Raw genomic sequence first — 17837 nt, 5'->3', positions numbered from 1 at the left:
CTGTTTTGTAGTCCAAAAGTTATATGTGAATTCATTTATTTAATCTACTTTTTTTTTTATAAAGTATTTGTTAATATTTTAATTTAATATAAGTTTTTAGTATTCGTGTATCTTAGGTAAAATATGAATAAAGCTCTTTTTTGAGGACAAATCTTTAAAGGAATCATTACCTAATAAGTATTACTTTTAACTATATATAAATATAATACAAATCACACCTTAGTTTTTGGGTCAAACATTTTACCCAATCAAATATAAAAAAATTAAAATATTTTTCTTCCTATTAAATACATCCATAATTAAACTTGTCTCCGATAATCCTTTGTTGGTGTCATTTTGGGTCTGAAATTAAATAATTGTTGAGACTCGGGACTTTTTACTGTTTAAAATAGTCAAGAAATTTTTGAAATTTTTTCTATAATTTTTAGTTTGCTAGTTAAATTTCACACTTATCTAATTATTTATCTACTTTCAAATTGACATATTTATTAAAAAATCAATGACTGACATAATAAATTTATTATTTTGTTCTTAATAATTATAAGGTGCATATATTCAAATTTTAAGTATTTTCTAAGAAGTTATATATTTTTCAAAATAATTAATTAAAAATATAAAAGGTAAAAAATTAGCTTTTTTTATTTATATAAATAAACAAGTAATTAAAGAATTAAGAAAAATGCCAAGAAATTATATTATAATGTTTTCTTCTTTTCAATATATTACGGAATCTCACGAGTTAAACTTAAATTAAAGTAAAAGGAAAGGAATTATAAAATGATTCCATGTTGGATGCTGAATCAAAAAAAGTGACAAAAGTTGTGTACACTACTCGTAAATTGATGTATCCTCGGGAAGAATGCATTAAATTTTCATTTCAATATTACTTTCACCCTATTTATAATTATTTGTTTATTTTAAATTGATATGTGTATTAAAAAGATGATTAACGATGTGAATTTATTATTTTATTTTTATTAATTATTTTTTTTAATTCTTTTTAATTTGTCTATTTTTAAATTAACATATTTATTAAAAAAATAATTAATAACGTAGTGAGTTTACTATTTTATCTTTATTAATTATGGAGTGAATGAAAAGTTCTACATTTTTAAAAGTGATTAGTCATTTCATTGAAGGTATAATAGGTAAAAGAAAATTGTTCTTTCTTGATCTGTCAAAATGGACAAGTAATTAGGGACAACTATAAAAAAAAAATAGATAAGTAAAAAGAGACGAGGGTAGTATGAAGTAAATGAATTAAAAACTTAAGATTTTAAAAAAAATTATCTTTTTAAAGTAATCAATAAAGGATATAGTAGATAAAAAAATATCGTTCTTTCTTGATTTATCAAAATGAACAAGTAATTAAGGATAACTATAAAAGAAAAAATAAACAATTAATTAAAGATGGAGAAAATACTTATTATTACCATAGAGGCTCCGACTCCTCTACATATTCCCCAAAAAATTATTTGAATTAGTAACACATGACATAGGTTAAATTAAATGGCTAAAATCTAATTCTTAAAGTCTAACCATTATTTAAATAATAAATATATTATATATTTAATATTAAAAAAACATTATAATTTACAATCTTAACAACATATTATTTTGTCCATAAATATAGGGAAAATAAAGTTCTCATCCTTTTTTTTGGGATAATCCATCGTTGGCCTCCTAAAGTTGGCACGATCTTTCACTTAGATACCTTAACTAGACAATGTTTATTTTAGACACTTGATGTAGAATTCCGCTAGATCGTGCCAACTTTAAGAAACCACCAATAGATTACACCTTTTCTCTTTTGTTAGGATCTTTTCAAAACCTTTTTTAAAAAAATAAAAAATATTATCAAGCATACGAACATTGAACTGCGGCCAAATAATAGCTAATGTTAATTTTGAAGTAAATAGAAAAAAAAATAGGAAAAATAATAGTCTCTTCAATAGCTAATAGATAAAAAGAAAAATTCAAGAAAAAAATATAATTAAAAAATTAACTTAAAAAGACCCTAATTCAAAGTTCAGCAATTCTTGAATAAGACCCTACATAACTAAATTATCCCCAAACTTTTTTTCCTTTTTTTTTTTTGTAATTAATGTTCTTTTTGTTTTATATGAGAATATTTATAAATATTCATTTAAATTCTCCAAATTTGTTCCATGTAATTTGATGATTTCACAAACTAAAATTTTTTTCTTCATGTTTGAGTTGTTATATTGGGTTGATTTTTATGGATTTTTTTTAAATGTAGTTCGTCGATTGACCACTTAAACTATTTTTTTATTTTTAAAATAAGCTTCGTGTATTTAAACAATTTAAGTAGCGTTAAATCCATGTTAAGTTTAAGGTATATTTGACCAATAAAAAAATAGAAATATACCATCGCCATATCACACCTCAAAATTAATAATATTTTATATATATATTTTTAGTATTTAACTTGACTAGTTAAATGAAATATAGAATCTCACAATAACTCAGGGGTATAATAGGAAATAAACTTTTTTTAGAGTTTTAAACCAAATATAAGATGAGGTAGGAAACAATGAACCAAACACTTGATAAAAACTAATTCCTACATTACTAAACTCTGCATTACTAATACATGCATTAGTAATTCATGCGTTAATAATTCCTACATTATGAATCTTTATATCAAACGATCCCTAAATAATATAATTCTTTCTATTTTACCCTTAGGAGTTATTAACTTTGAAAGTATGTATTTAAGCAACAAAAACAAATGAAGTAAATAACTGATTAAATTAATTAATCAAAATAAATTACTTCATGATTATTTATTTAAAATTTGACTCAAAAAAATACTAAATAAAGATATAACAACAAATTTACCTATTTTCTTTAGACACATGAAACCTATAGTGACAACTAAATATATACAAAGAGAGTAGATAAAAGAATAAAGTACCAATACCCCTTTCTCCAAATTAATTAAAGTAACTTGATACACCACTTTTCGATTTATAATATTCACTTGGTAAATAAAATCCTTTAACTATAAAAAAAATCTTGATATACCACTAATCGCCAAAAATGCTTCACCAATATACATGAAAATAACATTTTTATGCCAACTTGTACTCTTTTTGATTTGAACCCTATTATTTAATCCGTCCAATAATAGTTATTTATATATTTTTAAAAATACTAATTTACTTTATAAAGTCAGTAAATAATTTTATATTAAATTTCTAGTTTATTTTTATTATTAATTATTATTTTTTAAAATATTATATTTTTATAATAAAAAAGAAGGATATTATAAAATTATCATTTTATTTTTATGTATAATTTTTTAAAAATATACAAAGCCAATAATAAACCTATACTGTTATACAGAGAAAAAAATTTCGTGTTACCTTTTAATCCTCAATGGTGTATAGCATCTAAGAGTATTAAATGATGGCTCAAAACAATCACTAATTAATAAAAATTATACAATAAAGTCATGTAACTATATATTGAGGTGATATTTTTACAAATGGATTGAAATACGATAAAAACCACCATCAATAAAAAGGAAATCAGAGCGATTTTCATTAGTTGAGTGACCATATAACTAATTAACTCGCAACAACAACAATTACTCGACTGATATTTTTCCATCGTCGGACTGCGACGATTCACAGTTTTGTACTTCTTCGATTACAGATTCATCCACCATTATTACAACTTCATCTTCTCCACTTTCCTTTACATCAATCGCTTTCACTTGAATTGGGGCTCTGCAAATCGGGCAGTTACAATGAGACTGAAACCACATATCAATACACTCACAGTGAAAACAATGATTACATTTGGGCAAAACCCGACCCGTTTCTCCATTTTCAAATTCCGCCAAACAAACAGGGCATTCAATTGGTGGATTGTAAAATTCCGCATCGTAAACGAAAACAGGGAGTGATTTTAACAGCGAAGGGTCAAGTCCTTGAGAAGAAGAATCTGCAATTGGTGGAGCCGGAATCTGGTGGCGGTAGCGACGGCGGCGGTTGTGGTGGCGGCGGGCACGGCGGAGGAGGAATCGATTAGCGTAAAGGTGGAAGAAGGCAATGAGAAAACACACGAAGAAGAAGAGGAGAACAGAGGTAAGCATGAGCTTACCGCTGAACGCGTAATGCGGAGTATCATCATCGCAACAAGATCCGATAGCAGTAGAAGATGAGTAGTCATCGTCGTCCATGAAAGTACCAGAAGAAGAAGAAGCAGTGAAAAATGGTTATGCTAAAAAACATAAAAGAGGAAGTTTCCTCACTTGTTGTCGCTGTATAAGTATATATGCTGTAGCCGGAGAGGGACTATGAGATACTTCGATTTCGAAATTGAAATTTGAAATATTAAATTATTTAACTTAAAAGTTCGATAAGATATTAGAATTTGTAAAATATTGAAATGTAATTAAATTTTAAGGTCAAACGGATATTAAAAATAAATTTTCATCTATTACATTAGATATATGAAATTTTGAGGGAGAAATGAGATTTTCATCACTAATTAACTTTATATGTATAATCAATTTATGTATTATTAAGGGATTGTTTGATTGAGTAAATAGAAAAAACGTATGTGTTAGTAGTTTCTTATTTGATACATTTTTGCATTAATTATATATTTTATTATATATTAAGGTGTGTATTACTAATATTATGGATATCTGAATATTAATAATGTAAAGAGATTTGATATATGCATTATCATGGTTAGAGATTCAATTGTCCCTCAAAAATATTTTTATATCTTTTCAACTATAACTATGGAGGATATTTTTGTATATAAATATTTTATAGAATATATATTATTTTTAACACAACAAATCAATAATACATAAAAAAAATTTATAAATAACTAATATAAATATTATTAATACACTCAATTAAACATTAATTTTATACGATCTACCACACTATCCAAATGTAACTTTATAGGTTATATATTTATTTAGATAGATAAGAGTTGTTGGATGAGAATTATCTATATTTAATATGAAGCAAAATGCAGTATTAATGAACAAGTGCACTTTGGCACTTTGTCTTCAACTTGCTCAACTCATTCCTCCACATGCAACAAATATGCCAAAATTTTGATATTTCCAAGATCCTTCCTAAAACATTTTTAACTATAAACTAGAAGAAGTTTATAAGAGCTTCCATCAAACAACACAATATTTAAATAGACTAAAGTAGAATAAAAAAATATATCCACTCTAAATAATTGTGATTTTGCTTCTTTTTTTTCCCTTGTGCAAATATGTTATGCAGCATCAGGACAATGAATATCAGTAAAGGATTGGTAAGCATTTATCGAATCGAATAGATTCTTTTTATTTTTTTAATATACAAAAGAAAAATAAGCGTATAGAATAAAATAGAGTGAAAAAATTCGCTTCAAAATCAAGGATACAGGAGTACTAACAAACAATTGAGTTCAAATTTAACTTCTTCTTTCTTATGTCAGTTAAATATATTGAATCATAAAAAAATTATTTATTTATATAAAAACAATAATAGAAAAAGATACGAATAGTGTATATCGAAATGATTGAAAATTACGATGAAATCGAAAGACATTTTCTTTTTTATATTTTCTCAGCTTTAACCTGTAACCTCCTAGTCATATAAACAATTATTGTATCAATTATATCAAGATTTCCCTTATTTTCCAATATCTTACTTATAGTTAAAAAAAACGCATTTCAAAGCTGAAGGACTTATTAACTAAGTGGCAAATACTTATTCATCCATTAATCAAATTTCAAATTTCAGCTGATAAATCTGTTTAGGTATCTTATTTGTCACAAACTTCAACAAAGTACATTTCAAATTATGCCAAAAACCCCAAATTAATTAAAGATACTACCAATTGGTTGATCAAAACTTTTGAATAAAATCATAAATGTGGGCATTTATTTCATCTGGCTTTTCTTGGTTGATGAAGTGAGCTGCTCCCTCCATTACAACAACTTCCTCTAAACTTGGAACTTCTTTCTTGAATCCACCATTGTGTATATACTCCTTGATTCCAGGAATATTATATGTCAAGTCCAACTCACCCACCACAAACTTAGTTGGGACTTGAATTTTGCATCCACTAAATAGGGCTGTGAGCTCCCAGTTTCTGCATCGAAATCAGATTAATTTGAAGTTGAAATTTTTATTTGAATATGTAATTAGATTTTTTATTATATTTTATTCTCGTAAACATGAAAATTCAACAATATGTGAAAACTATCGAATTCACTCTTATACAATCTTTAATAAGATAATATTTATGATCATATGTTATTATAAACGTTCAAAATATCAACCATAGTAGTAATAACTAATATTCTCTAGTAAGATTATTCCACATGGTAAAAATAATCTATTTACATTAAGCATGAGTTTTTATTGTAGAATTTAAAACAATAGATCTTTTTTCACAAAATAGAAACTTATTATATTTTTAAAATATATATATTGAAATCACAACTTAGAAATTTTAAATCCTATTATTCTTCAAAGAAAATATGAAACTTTAAATCATGATTTGAAATTAAAGTTTAAATTCTATTCATAATTTCATAAACAAATTAAACGTTAATTTTAGGAAAATTGAAAAGTGATATATTTCATAGATTTTTTCGTTTAAAATTATATAACATTCAAAAGCTTTCTCTACTTTTTTCTAAAACTGTATTAAATCAAGAATTAGACAGACAAATTAAAACGTATAAAGTATATTGGGGGTATACATACTTGTCCATGTTTCTATAGTAGTTCAATCCTCCAGTAAAGCCAGTTTTGTTTAATTTTTCAGCATAATAATTGACATCTTCTTGTGTTAGCCATGAAGGTAATGCTGCTGGTAACTGAGCAAAGGCCTGATGAAAGCCAATCTCTTTGGGAATGCAAGGTGGACGTGTATCACGTGAAGAAAGAAATCCTATGATGAGTTTTGCAGTATCAATTGAAGCAAATTCCTCTTCCACTTCCCCAGGTTTCTAAATAATAGCATACTATTAGAAAATCACAAAAATATGTAGTATCTGTTAATTTCGGAAAAAAAATTATGTGTAATATATACATATATTTATTTGGAGAAACTGACAGAAATAAGGATGTAATTAATAGTGCCCCATGAGAAGTATAAGAGTGTTATTGTGATGCCGATACAAGGTGGAGAATTGTGAAATCTGAGTCTGAATCCAGCTAGAGTGTTTATTTCAGTGCTTTTATTTCAAGAATATGCTTCTGTATTTACTCGCTATTTGTTTAAAAAGACATTAATTTAATATAAATAAATTAATTTAATATTAATTTATAAAAATAATAAGTAAAAACAGAAATTTAATTAATGTTTAATAAGTAGAAATGAACGACATGTCATTAAACCGTTTGCTCTCTTCATTGGAGGAAACTAAGTGAGCACAAACTTGAAAGTGAGAGCTCATAAAAACGAACAAACAAGAATTTAAGAAATTTACTTAATATAAGATATTTCTTTGGGGTGTTTTGTTTGAATGAAGATATTTTCTTAAAAAATGTTTTTTAAAAAAAAATTAGTGAGTTTGTTATTTATTTTTTTATGTTTGATACGTAAGTAAAAAATATTAGCATAGCTAATTTTGATAAATACTTATGGGAGTAAGAGTGGGATGAGGGCTATGAGGGTGTGAGGTAAAGATGAGGTGTGTGGGAGCATGGAAAAAAACGTTATCATGTGAAATGTTGCTCGTAAAACTTATTTTCTCTATTTTATGGAGAAAATCGGAGGTTTTCTCTACTTTTATAAGAAAAGTCAAATGCATATTCAAAATTTGAAGTTTGTAGATTTTCATTCATAGACATATTCATCCTTATCCTCTATTTTACTTTCAAATATAGACTTCACTAATTCTCCAAACAATCAACTCCAATTCAAATCTCTATTTTACTTTTCTAAAAAAGAATCTTATTATCTCACCTCAATATTATATCGTTACTTAAATCTATTCTTTATTTTTTTTCCAATTAATCACCCTATATAATTTTCATGTTTATAGAGTTTATTCTTTTCAAATTCTTTATCTAATATAGATTTACATTTTATTCTGAATTTTTAAAGAACAATTTCAAATAATTGTAAAAAACAACCAATAAGATCAACCGCAATTACAATCACCACTTCTTTAGATCATACATTAATCTTTTCCGAATATTGTTAAATTTGTAAAGGACCTACCTGATTATTAAATTATTATTATTATTATTGTTGTTGTTGTAATTTTAAAATTATGGTGTTATGTAATGTATTGTTATATTGAATTTAAATTATTAAGTTATGTGTTATATTTTAAAATTTGAATTTTGTGGATCTTTCATAACGAAAATTCATCAAATCATATTCACTTGAAGTGACGAAAATTGAAAAAAAATATCTTAAATATTATTAATTTAGGATGAAAGTATTATATATTAAATAATATATTCTTAAGAATATTATATTATATTTTTAAAAAATTATGAATATTAGAAATTTTATTAATATCCTTACATGAAAATTAATATGTGAATTACAAAATAATAAAATAATAATATAATATTTAAAAAAAATGAAATATAGAGTATTTGGAAAGCAAAGAATAATAGAATAGAAAATATTTTAAAAAGACAATCTCTATCTTACTCTCTAAAGATAAAGAGTAAAATCGCCTGAGAGGCAATAATGTTAAAAGGCTCATAATTGCTATTGGACTAAATATACTTTGTTGACGAGTTTTAAAATCATGTATTTTTTTTGTATATTTATTTTTAAAAATTTACCACTTCGTTTAACAATAGTTACGATTATACTAGTTTAGGATGTCTTACGTTTCCATAAACCAAATTTTTTTAAAAAAAAAACACCTTCCTCCCTACCATCCACACCCTTATAGCTCAATCTGAAACAATTTTTGATCGGCTCAAAGAATACCAGCTATCAAAATTTCACCCTTGTTTTCATTCATATACCCAAAAAAAAAAATGAATGGAAAGAGAACTATCTCGGAGTTTTTTAAGAAAAAAAAGCGAAACAAATGAATATTAGATCTAATTCAATCTCGAAAAATATCTGGTAAATATACTTGAACAGTAGAGAAAAAAATACCTGAAATCTGCACATGTAATAGTCATCACCAAGCAATTCCCTCAAGCAATCAATCGGTTTTCGCAACGGATTTCTGGGCCGTAACTCACAACTCAGATTCACCAAAGCTTTAATCCGATCAGGACGAAACAAACAGAAAAACCAAGCAATTAGAGCACCCCAATCATGCCCAATTAAGAACACTTTTTCTAGATCCAGAATATCTAACAGAGAAATCAAATCACCAACAATGTGAAAAGCAGTATAACTACTGATTTCCGATGGAATTTCAGTGTCTCCGTAACCACGAAGATCAGGCGCAATAGCTCTGTAACCTCTGTTTGAAAAGTAAAGCAATTGGTGGCGCCATGAATACCATAACTCAGGGAAGCCATGTAGAAATAGAACTGCTGGACCTTCACCGATTTCAGCTACATGCATTTTGATTCCATTAACGGAGACAGTTTTGTGCTGTATTTTCTCCATTTTCCTCTTCTTCTTTTTTTCACTCTTTCCCCTGTTTTTTTCATGGATAGAGCTTTTTCAGTTTATTTTTATAATGTCAACTTGTTGTTGTTCCTTCTTTGCCAAAAATAAGTGTGGTGTGTTAGGGTTGTTTGTCAGGGGCTCATTGGGCGTGACGGATAAGAATAAATAGTTATGAGATTATTTATTGGACAGTTGTTTGAGGATAATTAATTTTGAAATAACTTATTACCTGCCAAACGATCCCATAGAGTTATACCGATTATGTCATAATACTAGTGTAGAAAGCATTTTCATAACTCATCCTTATCGTTAACCCGTCATTCAATTTTGTTAGAGATTTACAAGTATATACATATACTAAAGGGTTTACAAAAAAATCGAGAAGCCCACACTTAGATTTGCCCCTATTTATTTCAACTTACGGTAAAACCTCACTAAATTAATACACAGTTAATTAATAATTTTTCTAAGATAATATTTTCTTTCGGTTCAAACTTGGGTCGATGGTTATTTCGATAAGATAATAAGATAATATATTTTCAGAAGACCCCTGTATAAATATATGGTCTCGTTAATACATAAATTAATAATTCTTTATAAAGACAAATATATCTAAGATAATTTGGGGAAATATGATTATATTGTTTTTATTTTTTTTCTTAAAATTTAAATCTTGTTGAAGCTCATCTTTAATTTTTCTTATTGTATCCAAAAATTTCGATGTTTTATTTTTTAACTGCATCATAAAACTGTGATGAGTTCTAGTTACGATAAGTGTTTTTTTTCGCTTACTGGCTCCAAATGTATTGTACCATCTTCGGCTTTATCATCATTATTGTTTTTCCAATGATATCTACAATTTCTTCTAAGACTTGAACATATGAACATGTATCATTTTCATCTATCTAATAGGTTATTAACATGATTCTGAGATTATTAATAACAACCTCAAGTTCATGAATGATGTTTTACAAGTAGATTCATTTGAATTTTATAAGATCTTATCTCTGAATGAATTTTGCAGAAACAGTCTTTAAATTGATTTATTAATTAAATAATATCTCTACAAAATAATATTATTTTATAATTCCACCTACATTAATTTAACGAGGTCCTATTATAATGATACACTTTTTTAAAAATTGATCTCAAAAGAATGACATTTTTCTATAGTTAGTATTCTCTTCATTTAAAAATAATAATAATAACAAAATTTTATAAAATTTATACAAAATAAAGAAGATTTGTGATCCTAACTTAGAAAAATATCAAATGTACAAAAATAGTTTGTATTGTAGGTGTTATAGGCAGGCAGGGGCGGCTCTATGCTTTTTTTTAGGAATATACCTCAGGCCCCTAATTTCAACAGATAGTTGTCGACCATTTAAATTCACATCTAAGATAATTTATTTTATTATTATAATAGAAATAATGGAGTAAATAATTTTGAAATCGACTAATATTTCAAATTATACATAAAAAAATATATTCTATATTTCATTTTAAAATTAGGGAAAAATTTCAAATATGCTATCGAACTTACAGAAAAAGTTTATTTATGTCATTAATTAAAAGTTTGGTTCATTTATGTTGTTACTGTTAAAGAAAATGCTCATTCATGACATTATTTTTTAAAATGGTTTTACAAAATCATTTTTGACGCGTGACCAATTATAATTCGGCCACATCGTCAAATTTTTTTAATAATTAATCATAATTCTGAAAAAAAAATCATAATTTAATAAATTACTGACGTGACCGAATTAAAATTGGCCACCATCATCAATTTTTTTGAATAATAAAATCAAAATTCTGAGTGAAAATTGAATTAATTTATTTTATTTTTATTATGAATGCTAGAAGTTTCTTATTTTAATTTATGTGATATTTTTCATTTTTTTTCTTTTCTTTTCGAGATATGTTTAAAAATATTGATTAAAATAGAGAAACTTTCATTTATGTATAGCAACTAAAAAATAGTCTGATTACTCTCCATAGTTATAGGTTGATAATTACAATTCGTATTTATTGTTATACGGAGGTGAGAGACGAGCGAGACTGGAAGAGAGAAGAAAGACAAAGAATGGGAGAGAGACGAATTGTATATGTATATCGGTTAGATAATTGTATATTAAACTTTGCATTTGCATATATGGCAAGAGAGTATAGTTTCCTATTCTTATTTCAGTCTATCTCAAAATCTTGGTTATTCTACAATGTAAAATTGTTTATTTTTTCAACAAGATGCAACTTGTGAACTCATATGCATGATTCATTCAATTGGTCACCTTGTTTTTGAGTATTTTTCATTAATTTGATTTATTTTTTAAATCTTAACGGCTAAATCGATAATTAAACCGACAATGATCAATAATCAATAAATCATAAATAATAAATCAATATTTTAATAATTTTATAACGATTTAGCATCTACTAATAAATTAAATCGATATAATTCAAAATCAAAATCGAATCTATCGATTCGCAGCCCTAACTTGTACTATGAGATAGAGATAAAACTTTAGCTATTTCAACTACCATCTGACAAAACACTTGTGGTGTAAGTTTTTTATTTGTACCGGTGATTTAGTAATATTATGTTAAATATTTAAATATAGATTTAAAATAATATTTTATAGAATCGATTTTATTAAAGTTAGTTGACTAATCATTTTTTAATATTATTAATACTCTGTTAATTGAGTGAGAGTAGGAATATGTGAGCATTTTTGTGATGGAAAGTATTTAATATTTCAAATTTTAAATTATAAAGTTCAGAGTATATTAAATCTTTTTTCTTTTTAAAAATATAATAGATAGATAAGAATAAATGGATAAAATATTAAAAGATAATGTTATTAAACAAGCAAACATGAAATTAAAATAGAACATTAATTTCACGTGCAAGTTTTTGTAATCAATTTTGGAGTTACAGAAATTAGAGAATTCATATAATTATGAGTTATTGAATTCAAAGGCAATTGCTAAAATAGTACTCTTTCCGTTTGAAATTGTTTGTCATGTTACACTTATTAAAAATTAATTTGATTAATATTCATAGTTAAATTAGATTACATTAATTTAATATTTTAAATAAAAAAATTAGATATTCTAGACTATATGAAAAGTACTATAAATTACATTTTTTTTTGCATATTAATATGATGAAAAATACATTTTAAAATGTTAATTAAATTTTTTATAATTTAACTCTAAAAATAGAAACCATAATAAATAATACCGAACGGAGGGACCGTTATGACCTATGAGACACAAGTGGAATTATGAGAGTTTTTTTTTTTTAGATTGGGACTATAGAACAATCTTTTTTTCTTAGGAAATGATTCTTTTCTAATGTATTATTCAAATAGAAAATGAATAGGTCGATAATGAGAGATGGGACAATAGCACAATTCCTAATGCAAGAATTAACATAATCTTTAGATGTCCTTTGATATGAGTTATACAAATAATTTGAATGATAAATTGTATGATTATTTTGTTTCTTGCTTGGCTAGTGATATTAGACAATTTTGAAAATATTTATTTCATTATTAATATCTTAGTAATGAAATAAGTTATTTTATATATATAGTGAAATATTTTATATCAGGATAATCAGTTGCGGTATCAAAATTTCACAAATGATATTCAAAAATAGCACAACAAGAGCTCTTTTCTAAAAGTAAGACAATTGAGATTTAAACACACGATTACTATCTTATTTCAATCATCTAAAACCCCTATACTACAATAGCTTATTGAACTAACGGTGTCTAAAATATGCTTTTTTTTTATTTTATATATTATTTTATTTGTATACAATATTTTATTTCGACCAATCTGATCATATAATGTAACGACTCTTTTGGTCATTTTAAGTACTAGAGCTTTTTATTTCATAAATATTTTTCCGATAGATTTTAAATGGGTGTTTTGGGCTATTCATAATTATAACTATGAAATTAATGAGATAGTTTTACTAATTTATTTAGTTAGTGGTTAAAAAAATAATATTATAATTAATAGTGGGTCACTTTTATCACTATTATAATTAGATGAGTATAATAATTAGGTAACAAATAATTTGTAAAGAAAAAAAAAAGGAAAAACGAAGAAAAGCAGGTGGGACGAAGGAAAATCACGAAAACATCAACAGAACATCGTGCATATATTTTTTTTGTGGTACGTTTTCTGTATATGAGTAACTACTGATCTTTTTTAAATGATAATGCATGGGTGCCACTGGTCTCGTGACCAGTGGCTTCAATTGCTAATGATATATTATTAATTAAAGGATAAGATGCAAATGGTTGCTACTAACAATTATGAAAAAGAGATTTATGCATGTGTGCCACTGGTCTTGGCTTCAATTTGGTAATGTTAGTGGGAAATTTGGAAATTGTTTTCGAGGGTTACTACTCTGCCACTGGTTTAGTAACCACTGGCCTAATATTAATATTATAAAATTTTGTTATGATATAAAAAATTAAAGGTTGATATATTGGTATAAATAATTAAATATAATTAGGCGTATTATTTAAATGCCATTAAAATTATGCAAATTGAAGGAATTTAAATTTATTCTTAGGCTTGAACTTTAGGAATAGACTCATTAACTTACAAATTATGCATATATATTTTATAGATTGGAAAGATTTGGGGCTTTAAGGAAGGGAAAAGTATTGGAGAAGTAGCTTGATTAACTTCGGTTCTTCGGTGGAGGTAGGTTATGATTTATTTCTATTTGATAGATAAACTCTAAATAGTGATTGATATGTATTGAGTTATACTGTAAAGTCTCATATGTACTTGATTGTGCGGTTGTATGTTTTTATTGTGTGGTTTGTGGTTGGCCTAAAATTATGAGATTGTTGAATTTCTAATCTTGAACCCTCTCTATTAAAATGACACCTTGAATAAAGAAGGCTTGATGAAACAAATAATGAGATAATTGGATCGAAGTGTCACGTTCCGACACGGTATTATGGGATCGGAGTGTCACGTTCCGACACGATATATGGGATCGGGGTATCACGTTCCGACACAATAATATTAAAGGAAAGGAATCTTGAAGTAACTTAATATACTTAACCTCAAAGAACCTATAATTCAAATGAGTATGGTGTGGAGGCATGAGTCCTCATAGCTTTGCTTGATGTTGTAATTGATGGTGTACCTGTTATGGTGTTGTTGTCGATGGTTGATGTGTTTGTTGTTTGCCACCTATTAAGTATTGTAGTTGATTTTATATTATTATTCAATGTATATTGGTTTCTATTTTGAGTTGGCCGATGATACCTACTCAGTACGTGTTCCTTGTACTGACCCCTACTTGTATTTTTCCTCTTTGTTCTTTTGTGGAGTGCAACAAGTGTACCATCGACTTCGGCTCGCCCTCAGCTCTAGTTATCCTACAACACATCAGAGTTCAGGGTGAGCTGTTATTTCTAGCTCGTGCTGGATTCTCTCATTCACGTCTTGACGTCTTTGAATTTCGGACATGGACCGTCTTTTAACTTATTTTGGTTTCTTAAATACTCTTAGACTTGGTAGTTTGAGGATAGATGTTCTTGATGTGATGACTTCCAGATTTTGGGGATGATAAGTATTAAACTTTTTAGAAACTTATTTAAATTGGTTGCTTAGTATCTTTTGGAGCTTCCGCATTATTTATATTATTATAGTTGCACTATTGATATGTTGGGGTTTAAATTTGTTGGTTCGCTCACCTAGTAGATTAAATGTGGGTGACATTCACGACTCGTTTTGAATCGTGACATATAACTACACCAATGAGGATAACTTATTTCCAACTAATTGACGAACGATCTTTTGACTGAACTCCAAAAATACCCTAATGGCCGGCAAGCACAGATGTTTAGGATAAGGACATTGAATTGTCATTTAATTGGTCAAATATCTATTTTTTTTATTTATCATTTAATTTGATTTTTAGTTTATTTTAATTTGTTAATAATTTTTTCATCCCAATTTATATGGCATATTTTTTCCCCTCCCTTTATAATTAGAATTTATTTAATTTAATATTTTTTTATTTTTTATTAAATGATTAATAGTCAAATAAATAATCTCTTTGTCTTTTTTTATTTATTTAGTATATTAAAATATATATTCACCTTTACTTGTTTAAATTAAAGATTAAGTTCCCATTTGTTTTTGTTAAGATTGAGTGATCTAAATCTGAATACATATTTGAATATTAAGATTTAGGTGTTTTGATCTGAATATTAAGATGCGGTCTCTAAATCTGAGCATTAAATAATTAATGTTGTTTGCTTTCAATATCTTAATGTGGAAGTGAAATTGAACATTATATTAATAAAATATTATAAAATTTTCATTTCAACAAAATATATCACTTTTGATAAAAAACAATAAAAAGTTAAGAACTTAATGGCATGAATCTGAATGTCATTAAGAGTCTCCTACATATCTGATTCGTTCAGACCTCTTCAAACCAGAGATTTTTTAAAAAATAAAACAAATAAATTTAATGAGATGAATCTGAATGAATTAAATTCGAAAATCTAAAAACCAAAAGTACTTAACGGGCTGAATCTGAGTGATTAAGATTTAAACAATTGAGGCCTAAGTGATACTAATTATTTTATATTTATTTTTTTCTTCTCTGGAATAATTATTTTTAATTCATTCTTTGAATAATGAAATGACTTTGCAATAATAATGAATGACATAGTAAAATTATTAATTAATTTTTAAATAATGTATCGAATCAAAACTAAAAAAAGAAAATTTAAATATTAAGTTTAAAAGTCTACATTTAGTAAAACTTAACCGGCCACACCAACGACAAGCTTTGGATTTTCTTTTGTGAACATTGATTTCATCAATTGCTGTCTCTTTTTAAATTGAATGGCAACAAACAAGAAATACTTTTTTCGTTCGAAATTATTTGTCATGATACCTTGAAAAAGCTACTACACTTATAAAAGTTGAGGAGATTGAATATAGACTCAAGAACAATAGTCAGAACTTGAAACCTGGAAAAATAACCTCCGAAACAACCAAAAGGGAAAATTGATTTCACAAATTTATGTGCATCCATAAAACCAATTTTATTAGATAACCAGTTAACAATCTCATAAAGAAAAATAAAAGTCCTCCCTCATCTTCTTTAATCAAACATATTATGTGCAAATAAGAACGAAAGCACAAAGCAAAAAATTAAAAAGTACGTTTGAAATTCCAGCAACATCTGGTGCTGTGGTGCATATTCACAACTTGTTACGAGTGTATTGGACATATATTTAGAATCAAATAATTTTTTCGTAAATTTTATATATATATATATATTAACTTATATGGGTAAAACCGTCAATATAGACTACGTCTGTTGGATCGATCTGGCCTAATTCGGGATTTAATAGGGGTGGGCTAATATTTTTGAAGCTCATTTAAGAAAAAATGATTTCTTACCCCTGCATAAGTAAGTCTACTGATTTGAGGGGCTTGAAAAATATCGATAGAATTAAGTTTCTTTCTAATAATGAAGGCCAAACAAAATGGTGCATGTAATTTGATTTACCTTTTTTAATAAAATAATCTCATATTCAATAACTATTTTGAAGCTCAATTAACTAAAATTCACTTCAATTTGTTTCTTGTTAGCGTTGGAATGAATAAAATATTTTTACTATCAATTAGTAAAAAAGATATGTATTCATTTCTTAACATTGTCATTATACAATCTAATTATTGTTTCGATTATAAAACAGTGAAACAATTCTCTTATCTAATATAAATTAGAAAATGAGCTTGCATACTCAAGCTTCTTTGTGAGTAGTTGGGGGATTTGAAGGGTGACAATTCAAAATTCAAATAATTGAAGTTCAATAGTGAAGCATGGGATAGGGAAAAGAAAATTGTTCTACTAAATTGATAACTAATCATAATTATAAAATTTAATTCAAAATATAAAAACATATAGAAATAATTATAGCTTACCTAATAGAAAAAAGATCGAACGACAAAAACAATGAAAGTCATGTTTAGCCAATCTCCAAACCTCAAAAACTGAACATTAGTCTAGTGGGTTATTAAAGTGTGATTCAAATAATAAAAGTAGTAACTTCTTTTTTAGCTGTTTAAATCATAATAGATAAGGGTAATATAGCATATTATAAAAATGTATTAAGAGGAATTAGTATAAAAACCAAATGAATTACCAAGCATAATCTTTGTTGTAAATGTTA

The 17837-nt window shown here is 26.4% G+C and overlaps 2 protein-coding genes across 2 annotated transcripts; both read right to left on the bottom strand.

The window, feature by feature from the left end:
* Positions 1–3430: 3430 nt before the first annotated feature.
* LOC101267557 (RING-H2 finger protein ATL2-like) lies at positions 3431–4630 on the bottom strand. The gene has a single exon (XM_010328353.4). The coding sequence runs from the start codon at positions 4208–4210 to the stop codon at positions 3614–3616; it is 597 nt and encodes a 198-aa protein (XP_010326655.2). The 5' UTR covers positions 4211–4630; the 3' UTR covers positions 3431–3613.
* Positions 4631–5742: 1112 nt separating this feature from the next.
* Positions 5743–9734, bottom strand: LOC101267266 (uncharacterized). Its single transcript, XM_004247354.5, has 3 exons — positions 9133–9734; positions 6762–7006; positions 5743–6141 (listed from the first exon to the last, which is right to left on the bottom strand). The coding sequence occupies exons 1-3, from the start codon at positions 9595–9597 to the stop codon at positions 5895–5897; spliced, it is 957 nt and encodes a 318-aa protein (XP_004247402.2). The 5' UTR covers positions 9598–9734; the 3' UTR covers positions 5743–5894.
* Between the last annotated feature and the right edge of the window lie 8103 nt (positions 9735–17837).

The sequence above is a fragment of the Solanum lycopersicum genome, chromosome 9 (assembly GCF_036512215.1).
Source record: "Solanum lycopersicum chromosome 9, SLM_r2.1".
NCBI classification, from domain to species: Eukaryota; Viridiplantae; Streptophyta; class Magnoliopsida; order Solanales; family Solanaceae; genus Solanum; species Solanum lycopersicum.
Note: the sequence above shows the minus strand (reverse complement) of the source record. Positions and strands in the feature narration are given on the sequence as shown.